The 17,027-nt window shown below is 44.6% G+C and overlaps 1 protein-coding gene across 1 annotated transcript in view; it reads right to left on the reverse strand.

The window, feature by feature from the left end:
- LOC115147894 (B-cell receptor CD22-like) overlaps nucleotides 1-17,027 on the reverse strand; it is a 206,691-nt gene that overhangs the window by 172,101 nt on the left and 17,563 nt on the right. The window contains exons 8-18 of the mRNA XM_029690153.1: nucleotides 12,074-12,125; nucleotides 11,448-11,792; nucleotides 10,034-10,258; nucleotides 9,562-9,894; nucleotides 9,226-9,450; nucleotides 8,791-9,063; nucleotides 8,292-8,555; nucleotides 7,920-8,183; nucleotides 7,663-7,753; nucleotides 7,504-7,558; nucleotides 7,185-7,420 (exon numbers count right to left, since the gene is read on the reverse strand). Of these exons, the coding sequence (XP_029546013.1) occupies nucleotides 7,185-7,420; nucleotides 7,504-7,558; nucleotides 7,663-7,753; nucleotides 7,920-8,183; nucleotides 8,292-8,555; nucleotides 8,791-9,063; nucleotides 9,226-9,450; nucleotides 9,562-9,894; nucleotides 10,034-10,258; nucleotides 11,448-11,792; nucleotides 12,074-12,125 (2,363 nt within the window). The remainder of the gene's footprint in view (nucleotides 1-7,184; nucleotides 7,421-7,503; nucleotides 7,559-7,662; nucleotides 7,754-7,919; nucleotides 8,184-8,291; nucleotides 8,556-8,790; nucleotides 9,064-9,225; nucleotides 9,451-9,561; nucleotides 9,895-10,033; nucleotides 10,259-11,447; nucleotides 11,793-12,073; nucleotides 12,126-17,027) is intronic.

Below are 17,027 nucleotides of genomic sequence, written 5' to 3' on the forward strand. Positions count from 1 at the left end.
TGTGGGGTCACGGCCAGGGATCAGAGTAGCATATTCAACTGTTTCTCTGTTTCACTCTGTCAGAAAATGGACAAGAACAAAGATGGCGTGGTCACCATTGAGGAATTTCTGGAGTCTTGTCAAAAGGTCTGTGTGTGTGTCTGTGTGTCTCTCTCTCTGTGTGTGAGTGTGTGTCTGTGTGTCTGTGTGTGGCTGTGTGAGTGCATGCTTGTGTGTGTGTGTAACAGTGTAGGTTCCGTCCCTCTCTTCGCCCCAACCCGGGCTCGAACCAGGGACCCTTGCACACATCAACAACTGACACCCCACGAAGCATCGTTACCCATCGTACCACAAAAGCCGCGGCCCTTGCAATGCAAGGGGAAACCCTACTTCAAGTCTCAGAGCGAGTGACGTCACTGATTGAAACGCTATTAGCGTGCACCACCCGAACAAACTAGCCATTTCACATCGGTTACATGTGCATGTGTTAAATTTCAGCATGATTCTATAGGATATGATTATTTATGACGTGATTTAATAATATTTAAAACGTCACAATGTGAAGTTTATTTCTAGAAATGTGTGTTTTTTCATCAGAAATTATTGCTTATGGGTACCTTCATGTGTGTGTAATGATGTGTCACATTTAACTGTGTAAAACCTTGCATTGTTACTTTTTTCTCTGAGAGTGACGTGGATATACAGTTGAAGTCGGAGGTTTACATACACCTTAGCCAAATACATTTAAACTCAATTTTTCACAATTCCTGACATTTAATCCTAGTAAGAATTCCCTGTCTTAGGTCAATTAGGATCACCACTTTATTTTAAGAATGTGAAATGTCAGAATAATAGTAGAGAGAATGATTTACTTCAGCTTTTATTTCTTTCATCACATTCCCAGTGGGTCAGAAGTTTACATACACTCAATTAGTATTTGATAACATTGCCTTTAAATTGTTTAACTTAGGTCAAAATGTTTCGGGTAGGCTTCCACAAGCTTCCCACAATAAGTTGGGTGAATTTTGGCCCATTCCTCCAGACAGAGCTGGTGTAACTGAGTCAGGTTTGTAGGCCTCCCTGCTCACACACGCTTTTTCAGTTCAGCCCACAAATGTTCTATGGGACTGAGTTCAGGGCTTTGTGATGGCCACTCCAATACCTATGACGGTTGCGTGGTCCTATGGTGTTTATACTTGCGTACTATTGTTTGTACAGATGAACGTGGTACCATCAGGCGTTTGGAAATTGCTCACAAGGATGAACCAGACTTGTGGAGGTCTAAAAAAAAAAATTCTGAGGTCTTGGCTGATTTCTTTAGATTTTCCCATGATGTCAAGCAAAGAGGGACTGAGTTTGAAGGTAGGCCTTGAAATACATCCCCAGGTACACCTCCAATTGACTCAAATGACGCCGGCCGCTGAAAACCACTCGAACAAGGAGAGGAAACGACTTCGGTGGAAGTTATGACAGTACCCCCTCTTGACGCGTGGCTCCAGCAGCACGCCGACACCAGCCTCGGGACGACCCGGAGGGCGAGGTGCAGGGCGATCCGGACGGAGGGTCCAACACGTCCTCCACCGGAACCCAGCATCTCTCCCCTGGACCGTACCTCTCCCAGTCCACGAGGTACTGAAGGCAACTCGCCCGACATCTCGAATGCAGTATGGAGCAAACAGAGTGCGCCGGGGCCCCCTTGATCTCCAGAGGGGGCGGAGGAACCTCCTGCACCCCAGACTCCTGGAGCGGGCCAGCCACCACCGGCCTGAGGAGAGACACATGGAACGAGGGGTTAATACGGTAATCTGGGGGAAGTTGTAATCTATAACTCACCTCGTTCAGTCTCCTCAGGACTTTAAATGGCGCCACAAACCGTGGACCCAGCTTCCGGCAGTGCAGGCGGAGGGGCAGGTTTCGGGTCTAGAGCCAGACCCGGTCTCCCGGTGCGAACACCGAGGCCTCACTGCGGTGATGGTCTGCGCCGGCTTTCTGGCGCAGCACCGCGCGCTGAAGGTGAACATGGGCGGTGTCCCATGTTTCCTCCGCGTTCCGGAACCAGTCGTCCACCACAGGAGCCTCGATCTAACTCTGATGCCAAGGAGCCAGAACCGGCTGATACTCCAGTACGCGCTTGAAGGGGTAGAGGTTAGTGGAGGAGTGGCGGAGCAAGTTCTGGGCCATCTCTGACCAGGGCAAGAACGCTAACCACTCCCCCGGCCAGTCCTGGAAATAAGATCTCAGAAACCTACCCACATCCTGGTTTACTCTCTCCACCTGCCCATTACTCTCGGGGTGAAAACTCGCAGTCTGTAGGGCCGTAGGGAGACCGGGCAGCGGGAGGAGACGGCAGGACTTAGAGAAACGATCCACAACAACCAGGATTGTGATGTTTCCCTGTGATGGGGGAAGATTGGTCAGGAAATCGATCGACAGGTGTGACCATGGGGTAAGGTGTAGCTTACCTCTGGGCAGGTGCCTAGGAGCCTTACACTGGGCGCAAACCGAGCAGAAGGAAACATACACCCTCACGTCCTTAGCCAAAGTGGGCCACCAGTACTTCCCACTCAGACAGAGCACTGTCCGACCGATGCCTGGATGACCAGAGGAGGGTGACGTGTGGGCCCAATAGATCAGCCGGTCACGGACAGCAAACGGAACATACAGACGCCCAGCAGGACACTGGAGGGGAGGGGGCTCTGCACGCAACGCCTGCTCAATGTCCGCATCCAGCTCCCACACTACCGGCGCCACCAGGCAGGAGGCCGGGAGTATGGCGGTGGGATCCATGGGCCGCTCCTCTGTGTCATACAGCCGGGACAATGCGTCCTTACAGTTCTGGGAACCTGGTCTGTAAGAAAGGGGGAAAACAAAACAGGTGAAAAACATGGCCCACCTTTCCTGGCGAGGGTTCAGTCTCCTTGCCCCCCGGATGTACTCGAGATTGTGGTGGTCAGTCCAGATGAGAAAAGGGTGTTTAGCCCCCTCAAGCCAATGTCTCCACGCCTTCAAAGCCTTGATGACAGCCAACAGCTCCCAGTCCCCCACGTCATAGTTTCGCTCGGCCGGGTTGAGCTTCCTTGAGAAGAAGGCACAGGGGCGGAGCTTCGGTGGCGCACCCGAGCGCTGAGAGAGCACGGCTCCTATCCCAGCCTCGGACGCGTCCACCTCCACTATGAATGCCAAAGAGGGATCCGGATGGGCCAGCACGGGAGCCGAGGTAAGCAGAGCCCTCAGGTGACCAAAAGCCCTGTCCGCCTCAGCCGACCACTGCAAACGTACCGGTCCCCCCTTCAGCAGTGAGGTAATGGGGGCCGCTACCTGACCAAAACCTCGGACAAACCTCCGGTAGTAATTGGCAATTCAAGCCAAAAAGTTCAATCTTGGTTTCATCAGACCTGAGAATCTTGTTTCTCATGGTCTGAGAGTCTTTAGGTGCCTTTTTGGCAAACTCCAAGCTGTTATGTGCCTTTTGCTGAGGAGTGGCTTCCATCTGGAAACTCTATCATAAAGCCCTGATTGGTGGAGTCCTGCAGAGATGGTTGTCCTTCTGGAAGTTTCTTCCATCTCCACAGAGGAACTCTGGAGCTCTGTCAGAGTGACCATCGGGTTCTTCAGCACCTCCCTGACCAAAGCCCTTCTTCCCTGATTGCTCAGTTTGGCCAGGCGACCAGTCTTGGTTGTTCCAAACTTATTCCATTTAAGAATGAGGGAAGCCACTGTGTTCTTGCGGACCTTCAATGCTGCAGAATTGTTTGGTACCCTTCTCCAGATCTGTGCCTTGACACAATCCTGTCTCGGAGCTCTATACACAATTCCTTCGACCTCATGGCATGGTTTTTGCTCTGACATGCACGGTCAACTGTGGGACCTTATAGACAGGTGTGGGCCTTTCCAAATCATGTCCAATCAATTGAATTTACCACAGGTGGACTCCAATCAAGTTGTATAAACATCTCAAGGATGATCAATGGAAACAGGATGCACCTGAGCTCAATTTCGAGTCTCATAGCAAAGGGCCTGAGTACTTATGTAAATTAGGTATTTGTTTTTTATATTTAATACATTTGACAAAAATGTAAAAAAAAAAACTGTTTTTGATTTGTCATTATGGTGCATTGTATGTAGATTAATGAGGATTTTTATTTATTTAATCCATTTTAGAACAAGGCTGTAACGTAACAAAATGTGGAAAAAGTCAAGGGGTCTAAAGACTTTTCTGAATGCACTGTATATTTTGTGTATCATTGTACAGTATTATGTAACATAATAGAATAGTACAGTACTGTATAACGTAATAGAATAGAATCAGAATAGAAGAAATCCCGAGAACGAACATCAACAAGTAACTAAAAAATATTTAGAATGTTCTTAGCCTTCATATATAATCGCGTAAGTTTTATTATAAGTGTATATATTTTTTTAAATAAGAATAATATATACATATACACACTACCGTTCAAAAAGTTTGGGGACACTTAGAAATGTCCTTGTTTCTGAAAGAAAAGCACATTTTTTTGTCCATTAAAATAACATCAAATTGATCAGAAATGCAGTGTAGACATTGTTAATTTTGTAAATTACTATTGTAGCTGGAAACGGCAGATTTTGTTATGGAATATCTACATAAGTGTACAGAGGCCCATTATCGCAACCATCACTCCTGTGTTCCAATGGCACGTTGTGTTAGCTAATCCAAGTTTAGGCTAATTGATCATTAGAAAACCCTTTTGCAATTAGTAGCACAGCTGAAAACTGTTGTTCTGATTAAAGAAGCAACAAAACTGTCCTTCTTTAGACTAGTTGAGTATCTGGAGCATCAGCATTTGTGAGTTCTATTGTAGGCTTAAAATGGCCAGAAACAAAGGACATTCTTCTGAAACTCATCAGTCTATTCTTGTTCTGAGAAATGAAGGCTATTCCATGCGAGAAATTGCCAAGAAACTGAAGATCTTGTCCAATGCTGTGTACTACTCCTTTCACAGAACAGTGCAAACTGGCTCTAACCAGAATAGAAAGAGGAGCCGGAGGCCCCGGTGCACAACTGAGCAAGATGACAAATACAGCATTGTTTATAAGACAAAACCGACCCTAGATCAGCACTCCAACTATGTTTGAATACAGTAGTCCTGTGTGGCTCAGTTGGTAGAGCATGCTCCATGGTTTCCATTCCCAATGCGGCCACAGGCATGAAAAATGTATTCACACATAATTATAAGTCGCTTTGGATAAAAGCATTTTCTAAATGGCATATCTTATTATAACACTTAGTTTGACTATACAGGTCCAGATATATAGGGTTTCTGTCAAACTTGTTGTGTTCAGGTCCCCTGGGTTCTGGGTTTGTTGTGTTCAGGTCTTCTTGGTTCTGGGTTTGTTGTGTTCAGGTCTTCTTGGTTCTGGGTTAGTTGACTGTACTGTAGAGAATAGAGGAGTCCTCCTCAGCTGCTTGTGCTGCTGTGGGTCTGAAGAGAGAGAAACAGAAATTAAACAGAATCTGCATCCCCAAAAAAAACTTCTTATACTCTTTACAGTGCATTACTTTGACCAAGGCCTACATGGTTCTGGTGAAAAGTAGTACACTAAATAAGGAATAGGGCTCCATTTGGAACACAGAACAGTTGCTCAAAACCACCACTCTCTCATTATAGACAGGAATTGTCTTGAGATTTCTATTGTTGGGTTTGTAGTTTAAGGAAATGCTATCACTAGTGGAAACTAGGGGTAAACTCATTTGCTTATCAAATGACATCATGGTCTTCTTGTCCAATAAGCAGCAGCATATGAATGAGCTGTAATCAAGAATTTAGCTTGTTTACAACCAAATCTAAAAAAAAAGTATATGTAAAAGATATGTTATAGAAGGGTCACAATATTTTTTGCGATTTCACTCGTTTGTGAGAAACTATCTCCAACCAACGATTCACTTCCTCATCCTTGTTGTTCAGTAAGTGGGCTCCAAAAACACCCAAAAACATCCTTTAAGAAACTGTGAGATTTGGTCCTGCATAATGGGGTGTTAAAGTTTAACCTATACCTTTAATAAGCTAATAAGTATTGTTGGGTTTTATTTCACTTATTAGATATGATGCATTACCATTTACAGTAGATGTAGGCCTAAATATGAACGGACTGTAATGCACTAAGAGGACACACACACACACAATGCCTGGTTGTGGGGCCGCTCAAGGACAGGTGTACGGGAGGGGCTGGTAGAATGGAAGCAGAAACTGTCCTAACTGTAGCATAAAAACAGGCACTGTCCTTGGGTGTCTGACTCTCGGGTACACACATGAAGATAAGCTAGAAGACAACTATGCTTGGCAACAAAGATGCATCTAGAGGCTGGGACCAGCCTGCATGCCAACGATAGGATGAGTAAGTTTAAACCACGCTCATCCTCCCTCTGACAGGCCAGCAGTGAGCTGGAACTATCACTGTCAGAGTATTTAATGAAGAACTTATGATGTCATTTTCAGTTCTCTGTTTGCCCTGCGAGGTGTTACAGTGAACCCGTATATACGGAAATTGCATTTGCCATTTATTAACTGCTGAATAAATATTGACATTAATATAAAATATAATTGACTCTTTGTTCCTATATCAGATTCGAACACATGCAGCCTTAACAAAACAAAAAAGCTATACATAGTCTATAGTGAGTGATGCATGTCTTTAGATGTTGTACAAGTGAAATTGTGTCATTCAGAACATTATCCGCAACTTTATGTTCCATGTTGTTGAGACTTGAACGATGCCTCTCGTCCGTTCTAGCAGCATGATACACAGAGAATAGAACAGTTGGACGGGGAAACAGCACGAGTCACACAAAATGGAATATAACGTGGATAAAGTTCGGAATGACACAATTTCAAGTGTACAACTGTTACATCTAAAGACCTGCATCACTATACTGAGAGCTTTCTGTTTCTAAAAGGACATATTTGGGAGTTTTTGGAGCATTTGTTCATGTTTTTTCAGAGCCTCCGTACTGCACAACGAGGATGAGGAAGTGAATTGCTGGATGTGGTAAGTTTCTCTAAAACAAGTGAAATCACAAAAAAAGTTTTTCTGGACCCATCTATAACATGGCATTTAGATACAAAATAGAAATGTGGTTGTAAAAAAGCCAACTTCTCCTGTAATGTGGTGTATCCACAATGCTCTAGAATTGACTCAATGTTATTTTAATGGCAGAATATTCTCACTGGTTGGCAGCACTGGGGAGGTTGAATTTCACAGCATCGTACTGGACATCCTCTTCCTGTTTCTGGGGTTGATGCAGCTGGACAGTGGAGTACAGAGGCACTTCCTGGTTTTTGAAGCGAGAGAAGTGGACACTGGCATAGTGAACATCATCCTGGACGACGGTGGCTGCTGTCTGTGCTGCAGTAGGGGTCATGGCCATGCTTGAGACGTTTTCATACACGGGACTAGAGTCTCCCTGATGGGAAGAGAGGACAGACAACATAATGAGTAGAAATGTTCCACAAAGCAATACAAATAATCTGATTGTAACAGACTCACCTGTACAGTCTCTGATGTGTCTCTTGTGTCAGAGCTGGATATGGAGGACTTCTTCCTGGTTTGCACATTAATGAATTAATTTATTGTTGAATGAATCAATGAACAAATTAAACTAATAAAAAGAGTTAGAGTGAAATAATCTTTAAAAGAATCACTCACCTGAACCACATGAGTCCAGAGAGACAGAGGATGAGAACCAGAACAACCACTATGATTCCTACAGCTGCATTCAGAACTGAGGTTTGTTTCCCTAAATGAAAATATAGATGATATGAGTACAATAGTACAATATTTGTTAACTGATCTAATCTCAAAGTACATATAATTCTAAAACAAAGTCTGATAAGCCAATGTATAATTATTAATATTAGATTTAAATGTCATTTTGTATTGAAATATTGAAGATGAAAGTTCACCTGGTAAAATAATCATCAGAGCTGTAGAGTTCCTAGATCCTCTTCCATTCCAGGCCTCACAGTGGTAATGTCCATTGTCCTTAGACTTGAACTTACTTATGTTGTACATCTGTCCAAATCCATTTAGAAAAGTCTTATTTTGAAAGTACCAGGTGTATTTGTCCACAGGTGGGTTGGCATCACTGCTGCAGGTCAGAGTCACTGAACTGTCCTCCACTCTTTCACCAGAGGGACTGACTGACACTGAGGTGTTCTTTGGGGCATCTGGTGGACAATATGTAACAACAGTGTTTTAAATAGTGTTTTACTTGTAATTGAAATATGAATTTAAATGTGATCCTCTGATTAAAAGATGAGGTTAGGTGTACTAACACTGAACGTCCACAGACACAGAAGAAGAGTTGAGATGTCCATATTTATTCTCAGCCTCACAGTAGTATTCTCCACTGTCCTCAGAGCTGATGGTGGTGAAATTGTATGTCTTTTCAGATCCTGTCATTGAAGCTCCATTCTTCTTGTACCAGGTGTATTTGTCCACAGGTGGGTTGGCATCACTGCTGCAGGTCAGAGTCACTGAACTGCCCTCCACTATTTCACCAGAGGGACTGACTGACACTGAGGTGCTCTTTGGGCCGTCTGGTAAAGGAGAATTTGTCAGAGGGATAGGACAGTAGCATATTTATGACCGTAGTATATTTACAAATAACATGTCAAAAATAAATGATCTGTTAAGTCAGAGAACTATCTAAAACTCTAACTTACACAAAACGTTAAAAAATACAGATGGAGATGTTATGCTTTAGGACTAATGCATTTAATTCCAATTGTTTTGCTACCTTATCATTCAAACACTGAGCTGTACTTTACTCACACTTCACATCCATGTTTATGGTCCTAGACCTGTCTGTCCCCATCTCATTCTGGGCCTCACAGTAGTACTCTCCACTGTCAGATGACTGGATTTGATTGAAGACATGATGTGGTCCTGTCATACTCTGATAGTCACCTCCATTCTTCTTGTACCAGGTGTATTTGTCCACAGGTGGGTTGGCATCACTGCTGCAGGTCAGAGTCACTGAACTGTCCTCCACTATTTCACCAGAGGGACTGACTGACACTGAGGTCTTCTTTGGTTTATCTGATGTAAAATACCAAACATTTTGTCAAAGTAGTATTAACAATTAGTAAAATAAATATTTTTATTGTAAAATGATTGATAAAGTAAGGCATGTCTATTTTGCCTGAGTGCATGATACTTGCTAAGTAGAAATCAAATCAAATAGAATACTGTACTATTTTGCTGCACTGTACTCACACACTGCAGGAGATCTGAGACCCTCACGGCCTTTTACAGCACAGGAGTAACTGTCTGCATCCTCACTGCTGATGGAGTACATGGGAGAGGAGGTATCTTGTACATTCAATCCATTCCTGTACCAGATGTAGGTGGGGTTGTCAGTCAGAGTACAGGTGGTGCTACAGGTCAGTGTCTTCTGTCCCTCTGCAGCAGGAGTCACCTTCACCTGCAGACCTGAAACAATATGTATAAAACCACATACACCTCTGTGTTAACAGGATGGTTCATTTATTTTCTCCTGTAATTCAATATGATGTACAGTTGTATCATACAGTGTAGTATTACCTGTGACAGACAGAGTTGTTCCTGGGAAACTATGACCCCATTCAAAGTTGTCTGTTTTAAAAGTGAAGCGATACTCAGCTGAGTCCTCCTCTCTCAGATCTGTGATTCTCAGGATGAAGGGACCTCTGTATGTTCCAGTGTACTTCACACGACCTGTATACCCTGGGTCTCTGGTTAGGTCTTCAGGGGTCGACTTATCACTTCTAAACCAGAATGTTGATGTGGGGGAATAATAACCAACATAAGTACAGGATATGTCCACTGTTGACCCCTTCAAGACACAGATTCTCCTCTTGGTGTAAGTTACTCTGTAGCAGATCTGACCCTGAACACCTGAAACACAGTGACATAACAAGAGGACAACTGGAATATATTCTCAGTTCATTCTAGAAATGATAACAGTTCTAATATTACATAGTGAAACCATCACTCACAGAGGTTGTACGGTATTGTTAATTAAAGAAACACTCACACACTGCAGGAGAGTGGAGATCCTCATGGCTTTTTACAGCACAAGAGTAGCTGTCTACATAGTTACTGGAGACTGAGTCTTTGTACTGGGGGGAGGTGCTCTCATCTAGATGTTGTCCGTTCTTGTACCAGATGTAGGTGGGGTTACCAGTCAGAGTACAGGTGGTGATACAGGTAATTATCACCAAATTTGGCCAAGTTGAAAAAGTCACCTTCACCTGCAGAACTGGAGTAGATCACAACATTAAAACCCTGAATCACCTGTTCTATAGTTTAATCACATAATGCAAGACATTCTCATACTCATTTCATTCTTCAATCTGTTTCATATATACAAATCCAATTTCTAGACCGAAATGGACAGTAGATATTAATGCAACAGACTAGCAGTATAAAGTACGTAACTGTACCTGTTACAGACAGAGAGACTCCAGGATCACCAGTATATAGAATGTTACTGTACCTGTTACAGACAGAGAGACTCCAGGATCCCCAGTATATAGAATGTTACTGTACCTGTGACAGACAGACTGACTCCAGGATCACCAGTATACAGAATGTTACTGTACCTGTGACAGACAGAGAGACTCCAGGATCACCAGTATATAGAATGTTACTGTACCTGTGACAGACAGAGAGACTCCAGGATCACCAGTATATAGAATGTTACTGTACTTGTGACAGACAGAGTGACTCCAGGATCACCAGTATATAGAATTTTACTGTACCTGTGACAGACAGACTGACTCCAGGATCACCAGTATATAGAATGTTACTGTACCTGTGACAGACAGAGAGACTCCAGGATCACCAGTATATAGAATGTTACTGTACCTTTGACAGACAGACTGACTCCTGGATCACCAGTATATAGAATGTAACTGTAACTGTGACAGACAGAGTGACTCCAGGATCACCAGTATATAGAATGTTACTGTACCTGTGACAGACAGAGTGACTCCAGGATCACCAGTATATAGAATGTTACTGTACCTGTGACAGACAGTGACTCCAGGATCACCAGTATATAGAATGTTACTGTACCTGTGACAGACAGAGTGACTCCAGGATCACCAGTATATTGAATGTTACTGTACCTGTGACAGACAGAGTGACTCCAGGATCACCAGTATATAGAATGTTACTGTACCTGTGACAGACATAGTGACTCCAGGATCACCAGTATATAGAATGTTACTGTACCTGTTACAGACAGAGTGACTCCAGGATCACCAATATATAGAATGTTACTGTACCTGTGACAGACAGAGTGACTCCAGGATCACCAGTATATAGAATGTTACTGTACCTGTGACAGACAGAGTGACTCCAGGATCACCAGTATATAGAATGTTACTGTACCTGTGACAGACAGAGTGACTCCAGCATCACCAGTATATCGAATGTAAATGTACCTGTGACAGACAGAGTGACTCCAGGATCACCAGTATATCTCCATCCAGTCTGATCTATTATTAATCTGAACTTGTACGTAGCTGAGTCTCTCTCTCTCAGGTCTGTGATCCTCAGCGTACAGTCATTCTTCTTATCCCCATGATACTCCAGACGACCTGCATACTCTGGGTTCTGACTTAGATCTTCAGGTTCTACACCAGTCCCCCATTTAGTGAACCAGTAGGTTGATGTGACTGTACCACTGGGATATCTGATAGACCAGGACAGCTCCACTGTTGACCCCTTCAAGGTACAGATACTCTGAGTGGTGTAAGTCACACTCCAGCCATTCTGACCCAGTACCACTGAAACACAGTCACACAACATAATGGTATCAGAATGAAGACAAGGTCTATTGGCTCACACTGAAGGTAGGGTTTGTCCACACTTTGTTGCCATAGTTACTGATTTGAGTGTGAATGGAAACCAGAGATAAGCATCACTCAGTGAGGTGTGAAAGATAACTATTAAGGTGAAGTGGAGACTCCTAACAGAACACACCAGAATATCATTATGATTCTTATCCTTTTAGAAATGTCTGTAGATTATTAAACAGAGCAACTAAAAGATAAGAATGAGACCATACCTGCTACAGACCAGAGAAAGACCATCAACACACTTCCTGCTGTTCTCAAGGCCATTGTTGCATCTCCCACCCTGCAGTCTTAGAAACATAAACAACAACTCAATCTATAGCTGGTGAATAACTAAATACATACCATCAGGGGCAGCAGGTAGGGCTCTAGTCAAAAGTAGTGCACTCTATAGGGAATATGGTGTCATTTGGGATGCAGTATAACAACACATCATCATCACAGCCTTGAGTGGATGGTGTGTATATAGCATCATCATAATAGTTTGGTAATATGGTCTGTGTCCGCGGTATCGGCAGGTAGCATAGCGGTTAGGAGAGTTGAGCTAGTAACTGAAACATTGCTGGTTCAAATCCCCGACCTGGCAAGGTGGAAAAATCTGCCAATTTGAGCAAGGCAGTTACCACCAGGTTGAATGATAGCTCCTATCCCCAAGCTGTGAGGCTAAACAATAAGTCACACATACCTTTTATATCATCATTATATGATAGTGTCTGTATTCACAAAGTATCTCAGAGTAGGATCTAGGATTAGTTTCCCATTTAGATCATATTTATATGGACCAGGAGGACCTGATCCTAGATCAGCACTCCAAGTATGAGACCCTTGAGTACATGACTTATGGCAAAAAAAAATACTATATTTCAAGATATCAAGAGTACTTACAGACTGAAGGGGAGAGGTCTTGTACAGTGAGTCAACTGACTGGTAGTGAGTGGGAACTGCAAGTAAGTGTCTGTTCTGTGGTTGATACATATTTTTAGTAGTCAGAACACAAGTAGCTGATGCAGAACTGTCCTTTCCTTTCTCTTTAAGACATTAACATGCATGAGGACCAGAACAGCATGTCAGAATAGTGTTTACTACAGCCTACTATTTAGAATGTTTATAATATCTTAGAATGTGTTTACTATAGTCTACTATTTAGAATGTTTATAATATCTTAGAATGTGTTTACTATAGCCAGCTATTTAGAATGTTTATAATATCTTAGAATGTGTTTACTATAGTCTACTATTTGGAATGTTTATAATATCTTAGAATGTGTTTACTATAGTCTACTATTTAGAATGTTTATAATATCTTAGAATGTGTTTACTATAGCCTACTTTTTAGAATGTTTATAATATCTTAGAATGTGTTTACTATAGTCTACTATTTGGAATGTTTATAATGTCTTAGAATGTGTTTACTATAGACTGCTATATGGAATGTTTTTAATATCTTAGAATGTGTTTGCTATAGCCTACTATTTGGAATGTTTATAATACTTAGAATGTGTTTACTATAGTCTACTATTTGGAATGTTTAAAATATCTTAGAATGTGTTTACTATAGTCTACTATTTAGAATTTTTAGAATATCTTAGAATGTGTTTACTATAGTCTACTATTTGGAATGTTTATAATATCTTAGAATGTGTTGCCTTGCCCCTCTCAGTTCTACATGGAAGAGGTCAAAGTTCTATATATTTATTATTATTTATCTAAGCCTTATTTTACCAGGTAGGTTGACTGAGAACACATTCTCATTTACAGCAACAACCTGGAGAATATTTAAAAGGGGGATGAATGAGCCAATTCAAATCTGGGGATGATTAGGTGGCATGAGGGCCATGTGAATTTTAGCAGTGGACACCAGGGTTAACACCCCTACTCTTACAATAAATGCCATGGGATTTTTAGTGACCACAGAGAGTCAGGACACTCGTTTAACATCCCATCCAAAAGACAGCGCCCTACACAGGGCAATGTCCCCAATCACTACCATGGGGCATTGGGATGTATATTTTTAGACCGGAGGAAAGAGTGCCTCCTTCTGGCTCTCCAACACCACTTCCAGTAGCTTCTGGTCTCCCATCCAGGGACTGACCAGGGTGAATGCTGCTTAGCTTGAGAAGCAAGCTAGCAGTGGGATGCAGGGTGGTGTGCTGCTAACATTTGGCCAGTTCCATGGACTTGTAAGTAAGCATTTCATGGTAAGGTCTACACCTTTCATTAGATTTTCCTTCTATTCTACAAACACATTCAATGTACACTCCTCATCAGCTGCATCAAAGTGGTACTGAAGGTTCCAGTGTTCTAGACTAGAGATCTCCCTACTGGCATCTCAACATTACTGCACAATCCTAATAATTATGTCCTCAATAATGTTGGACTAATAACAACATAAAACTAACAATAGACCAGATAGAATGGTGAAACACAACACTGGCTACTCGACAAAGTCACATTGAAGCACTCAAACACATGTTTGTAGTAGTACACCATGCCACTGTCATTCTGTTACACTGAATGCGTCCCAAATGACACCATAATCCCTATATAGTGCACTACCTTTGACCAGAGCCCTATGGGCATGGTATGACTGTGTGCGTTTGCATGCCCTCTCAACATGACTGGCCTGCAGCCCTGTCAATCACCCTTTGCACCCGCTGTTCATCCAACCAATCAGGGTGCTTGGATGTGCTGCAGGACACCGCCTCCCCTCACCTTTAGTTAGTGCACGGCATCGTCAGTCTTGAGAAGAAGTGTTGTGTTGCTGACAGACTTCTGACATGCAGTTCCTTACTGAAGTGTGAGTCCAGCGAATATAACCACAATAATATAAAATATCTTCAAATGGAAACAGCTGTGTCTGCATGTATGTGGCGGTGGTGACCATCAAGAGTAGAGTGACGGGTCTCAACACCATGTTCTGACCAGACAACACTATAGTGGGCAAAACCAAAACCAATCAGCATTAAGTACGTAGCGGGTCTCGGCATTGTCAGCTAACCGCTCAGACGAGATCCAGCTGTTTATACATGTAAAAACGGTCTGGATGACCTCTACTAATCCCTAGGTACTGACTCAGGAATGTGTGAAGGACCACAGGGATGTCTGACAAAGGGTTGTTATTGTGACCACAACAAGGCCCTCCGGTTCACTTTGGGTTCTTATACAACAGGATTTCTAGGAGGAAAGAGATACATGGAAATAGAATTAAACCTTCTCTCCAGCTGCTTCTTACCCGTTGTGCTTTTTGTCCCTTCCTATCTCCAGGCCAGGATGATTACATCATGCAGTCCATGCATCTGTTCAACAATGTCATTTAGTGACACTTCCTGTGGGTGTGGCCTATTGAAGGGACACCCATATTTACCCCAACTGCCCCCTCCCCATTTTCTATCCCAAAAACAGACTCAATGGGGCTGTCAGGGGGGTAAACGAGACAAGCTGCTCTGAGTTTCCAGTGTGTTCTTGTGTGAAAGAGATGTCTTCAGCTCACTGATCTTCAGAACAATGGACCCAAAGTGAACCCTGACATGCATATAACTAAGTCTGTCTGTCTATCTGGGATTATTGTGTCCCTGTCACAAAAAATGTCGTACTGGAGAGAAGACCAAGGCGCAGCAGGTATTTGGATACTCATATTTACATTTTTTAAAAAGGAGTAAAGTATCCACTGGACAAAACAATAAAGACGACAGCAACAGGTTTACAGGCTATACAAACGCAGTGCAAAAACAACTACCCACAATCCCAAAGAAAAACACACCCTTCTATATAGGACTCCCAATCAAAGGCAACTCAACACACCTGCCTACAATTGGGAGTCCCATCCCCAACACAAACCCTTAACATACAAACAACCTGTCACATCCTGACCACAACTGATACAATACCTCCCTCTGCTGGCCAGGACGTGACAGTACCCCCCCCCCCCTCAAGGTGCAGACCCCGGAATGCACCTAATAAAAAGACAACACAAAAAAACAATCCCCAACAAAAACAATAAACAATAACCCCTAAACAATAAAGGAGGGAAGGGAGGGTGGCTGCCGTCACCGACGGCACTGTGCTACACCCTCCCTCCCCAACCCATCTATCCTGGAGGTGGCTCAGGTGCAGGACGTGGACCTCGCTCCACCTTAGGCGTTTTCCACTTCGGTGGCGCCGCTAGCTGCGCCGGGCAGATAGGCCACTCGGGCTGACCCTGGCAGACGGACCACTCTGGCTGGACCGGAAGACATGCGGGCCACTCTGGCTGGGTCGGAAGACATGCGGGCCACTCTGGCTGGGTCGGAAGACATGCGGGCCACTCTGGCTGGGTCGGAGGACAGGCGGGCCACTCTGGCTGGGTCGGAGGACAGGCGGGCCACTCGGGCTGGGCCGGAGGACAGGCGGGCCACACGGGCTGGGCCGGAGGACAGGCGGGCCACTCGGGCTGGGCCGGAGGGCAGTCGGGCCACTCGGGCTGGGCCGGAGGGCAGTCGGGCCGCTCTGGCAGACCCGGGCAGTCGGGCCGCTCTGGCAGACCCGGGCAGTCGGGCCGCTCTGGCAGACCCGGGCTGTCGGGCCGCTCTGGCAGACCCGGGCAGTCGGGCCGCTCTGGCAGACCCGGGCAGTCGGGCCGCTCTGGCATCTCCGGGCAGTCGGGCCGCTCTGGCATCTCTGGGCAGTCGGGCCGCTCTGGCATCTCCTGACTGGCAGGCAGCTCTGGCGACTCCTGACTGGCAGGCAGCTTTGGCGACTCCTGACTGGCAGGCCGCTCTGGCGACTCCTGACTGGCAGGCAGCTCTGGCGACTCCTGACTGGCGAGGCTGGGCTGACACACTAGACGCCTGATGCGTGGGGCTGGTACTGGACGTGCCAGCCTGGAGACACGCACCTCCATGCTAGTGCGTCTAGCGGGAAACACCGGACCATCGAGGCGCACTGGCGGTCTTGAGCGCAGGGTTGGTATCACCCCTTCCGGCTCGATGCTCCCCTCACCCTGGCACATGCGGGGCGCTGGTACAGGGCGGACTGGCCTGTGTGTCCGTATAGGCGAGATGGTGCGTACCTCAGCGTAACATGGCGCCCTCCACCTCATAGGCACCTCCCTGTAATCACGGGTAGCTGGCTTACGGCTCTTCCTTGGCCTGGCCAAGCTACCCATGTGCCCCCCCCAAAAAAAATGATT

The sequence above is a fragment of the Salmo trutta genome, chromosome 14 (genome assembly GCF_901001165.1).
Source record: "Salmo trutta chromosome 14, fSalTru1.1, whole genome shotgun sequence".
NCBI classification, from domain to species: domain Eukaryota; kingdom Metazoa; phylum Chordata; class Actinopteri; order Salmoniformes; family Salmonidae; genus Salmo; species Salmo trutta.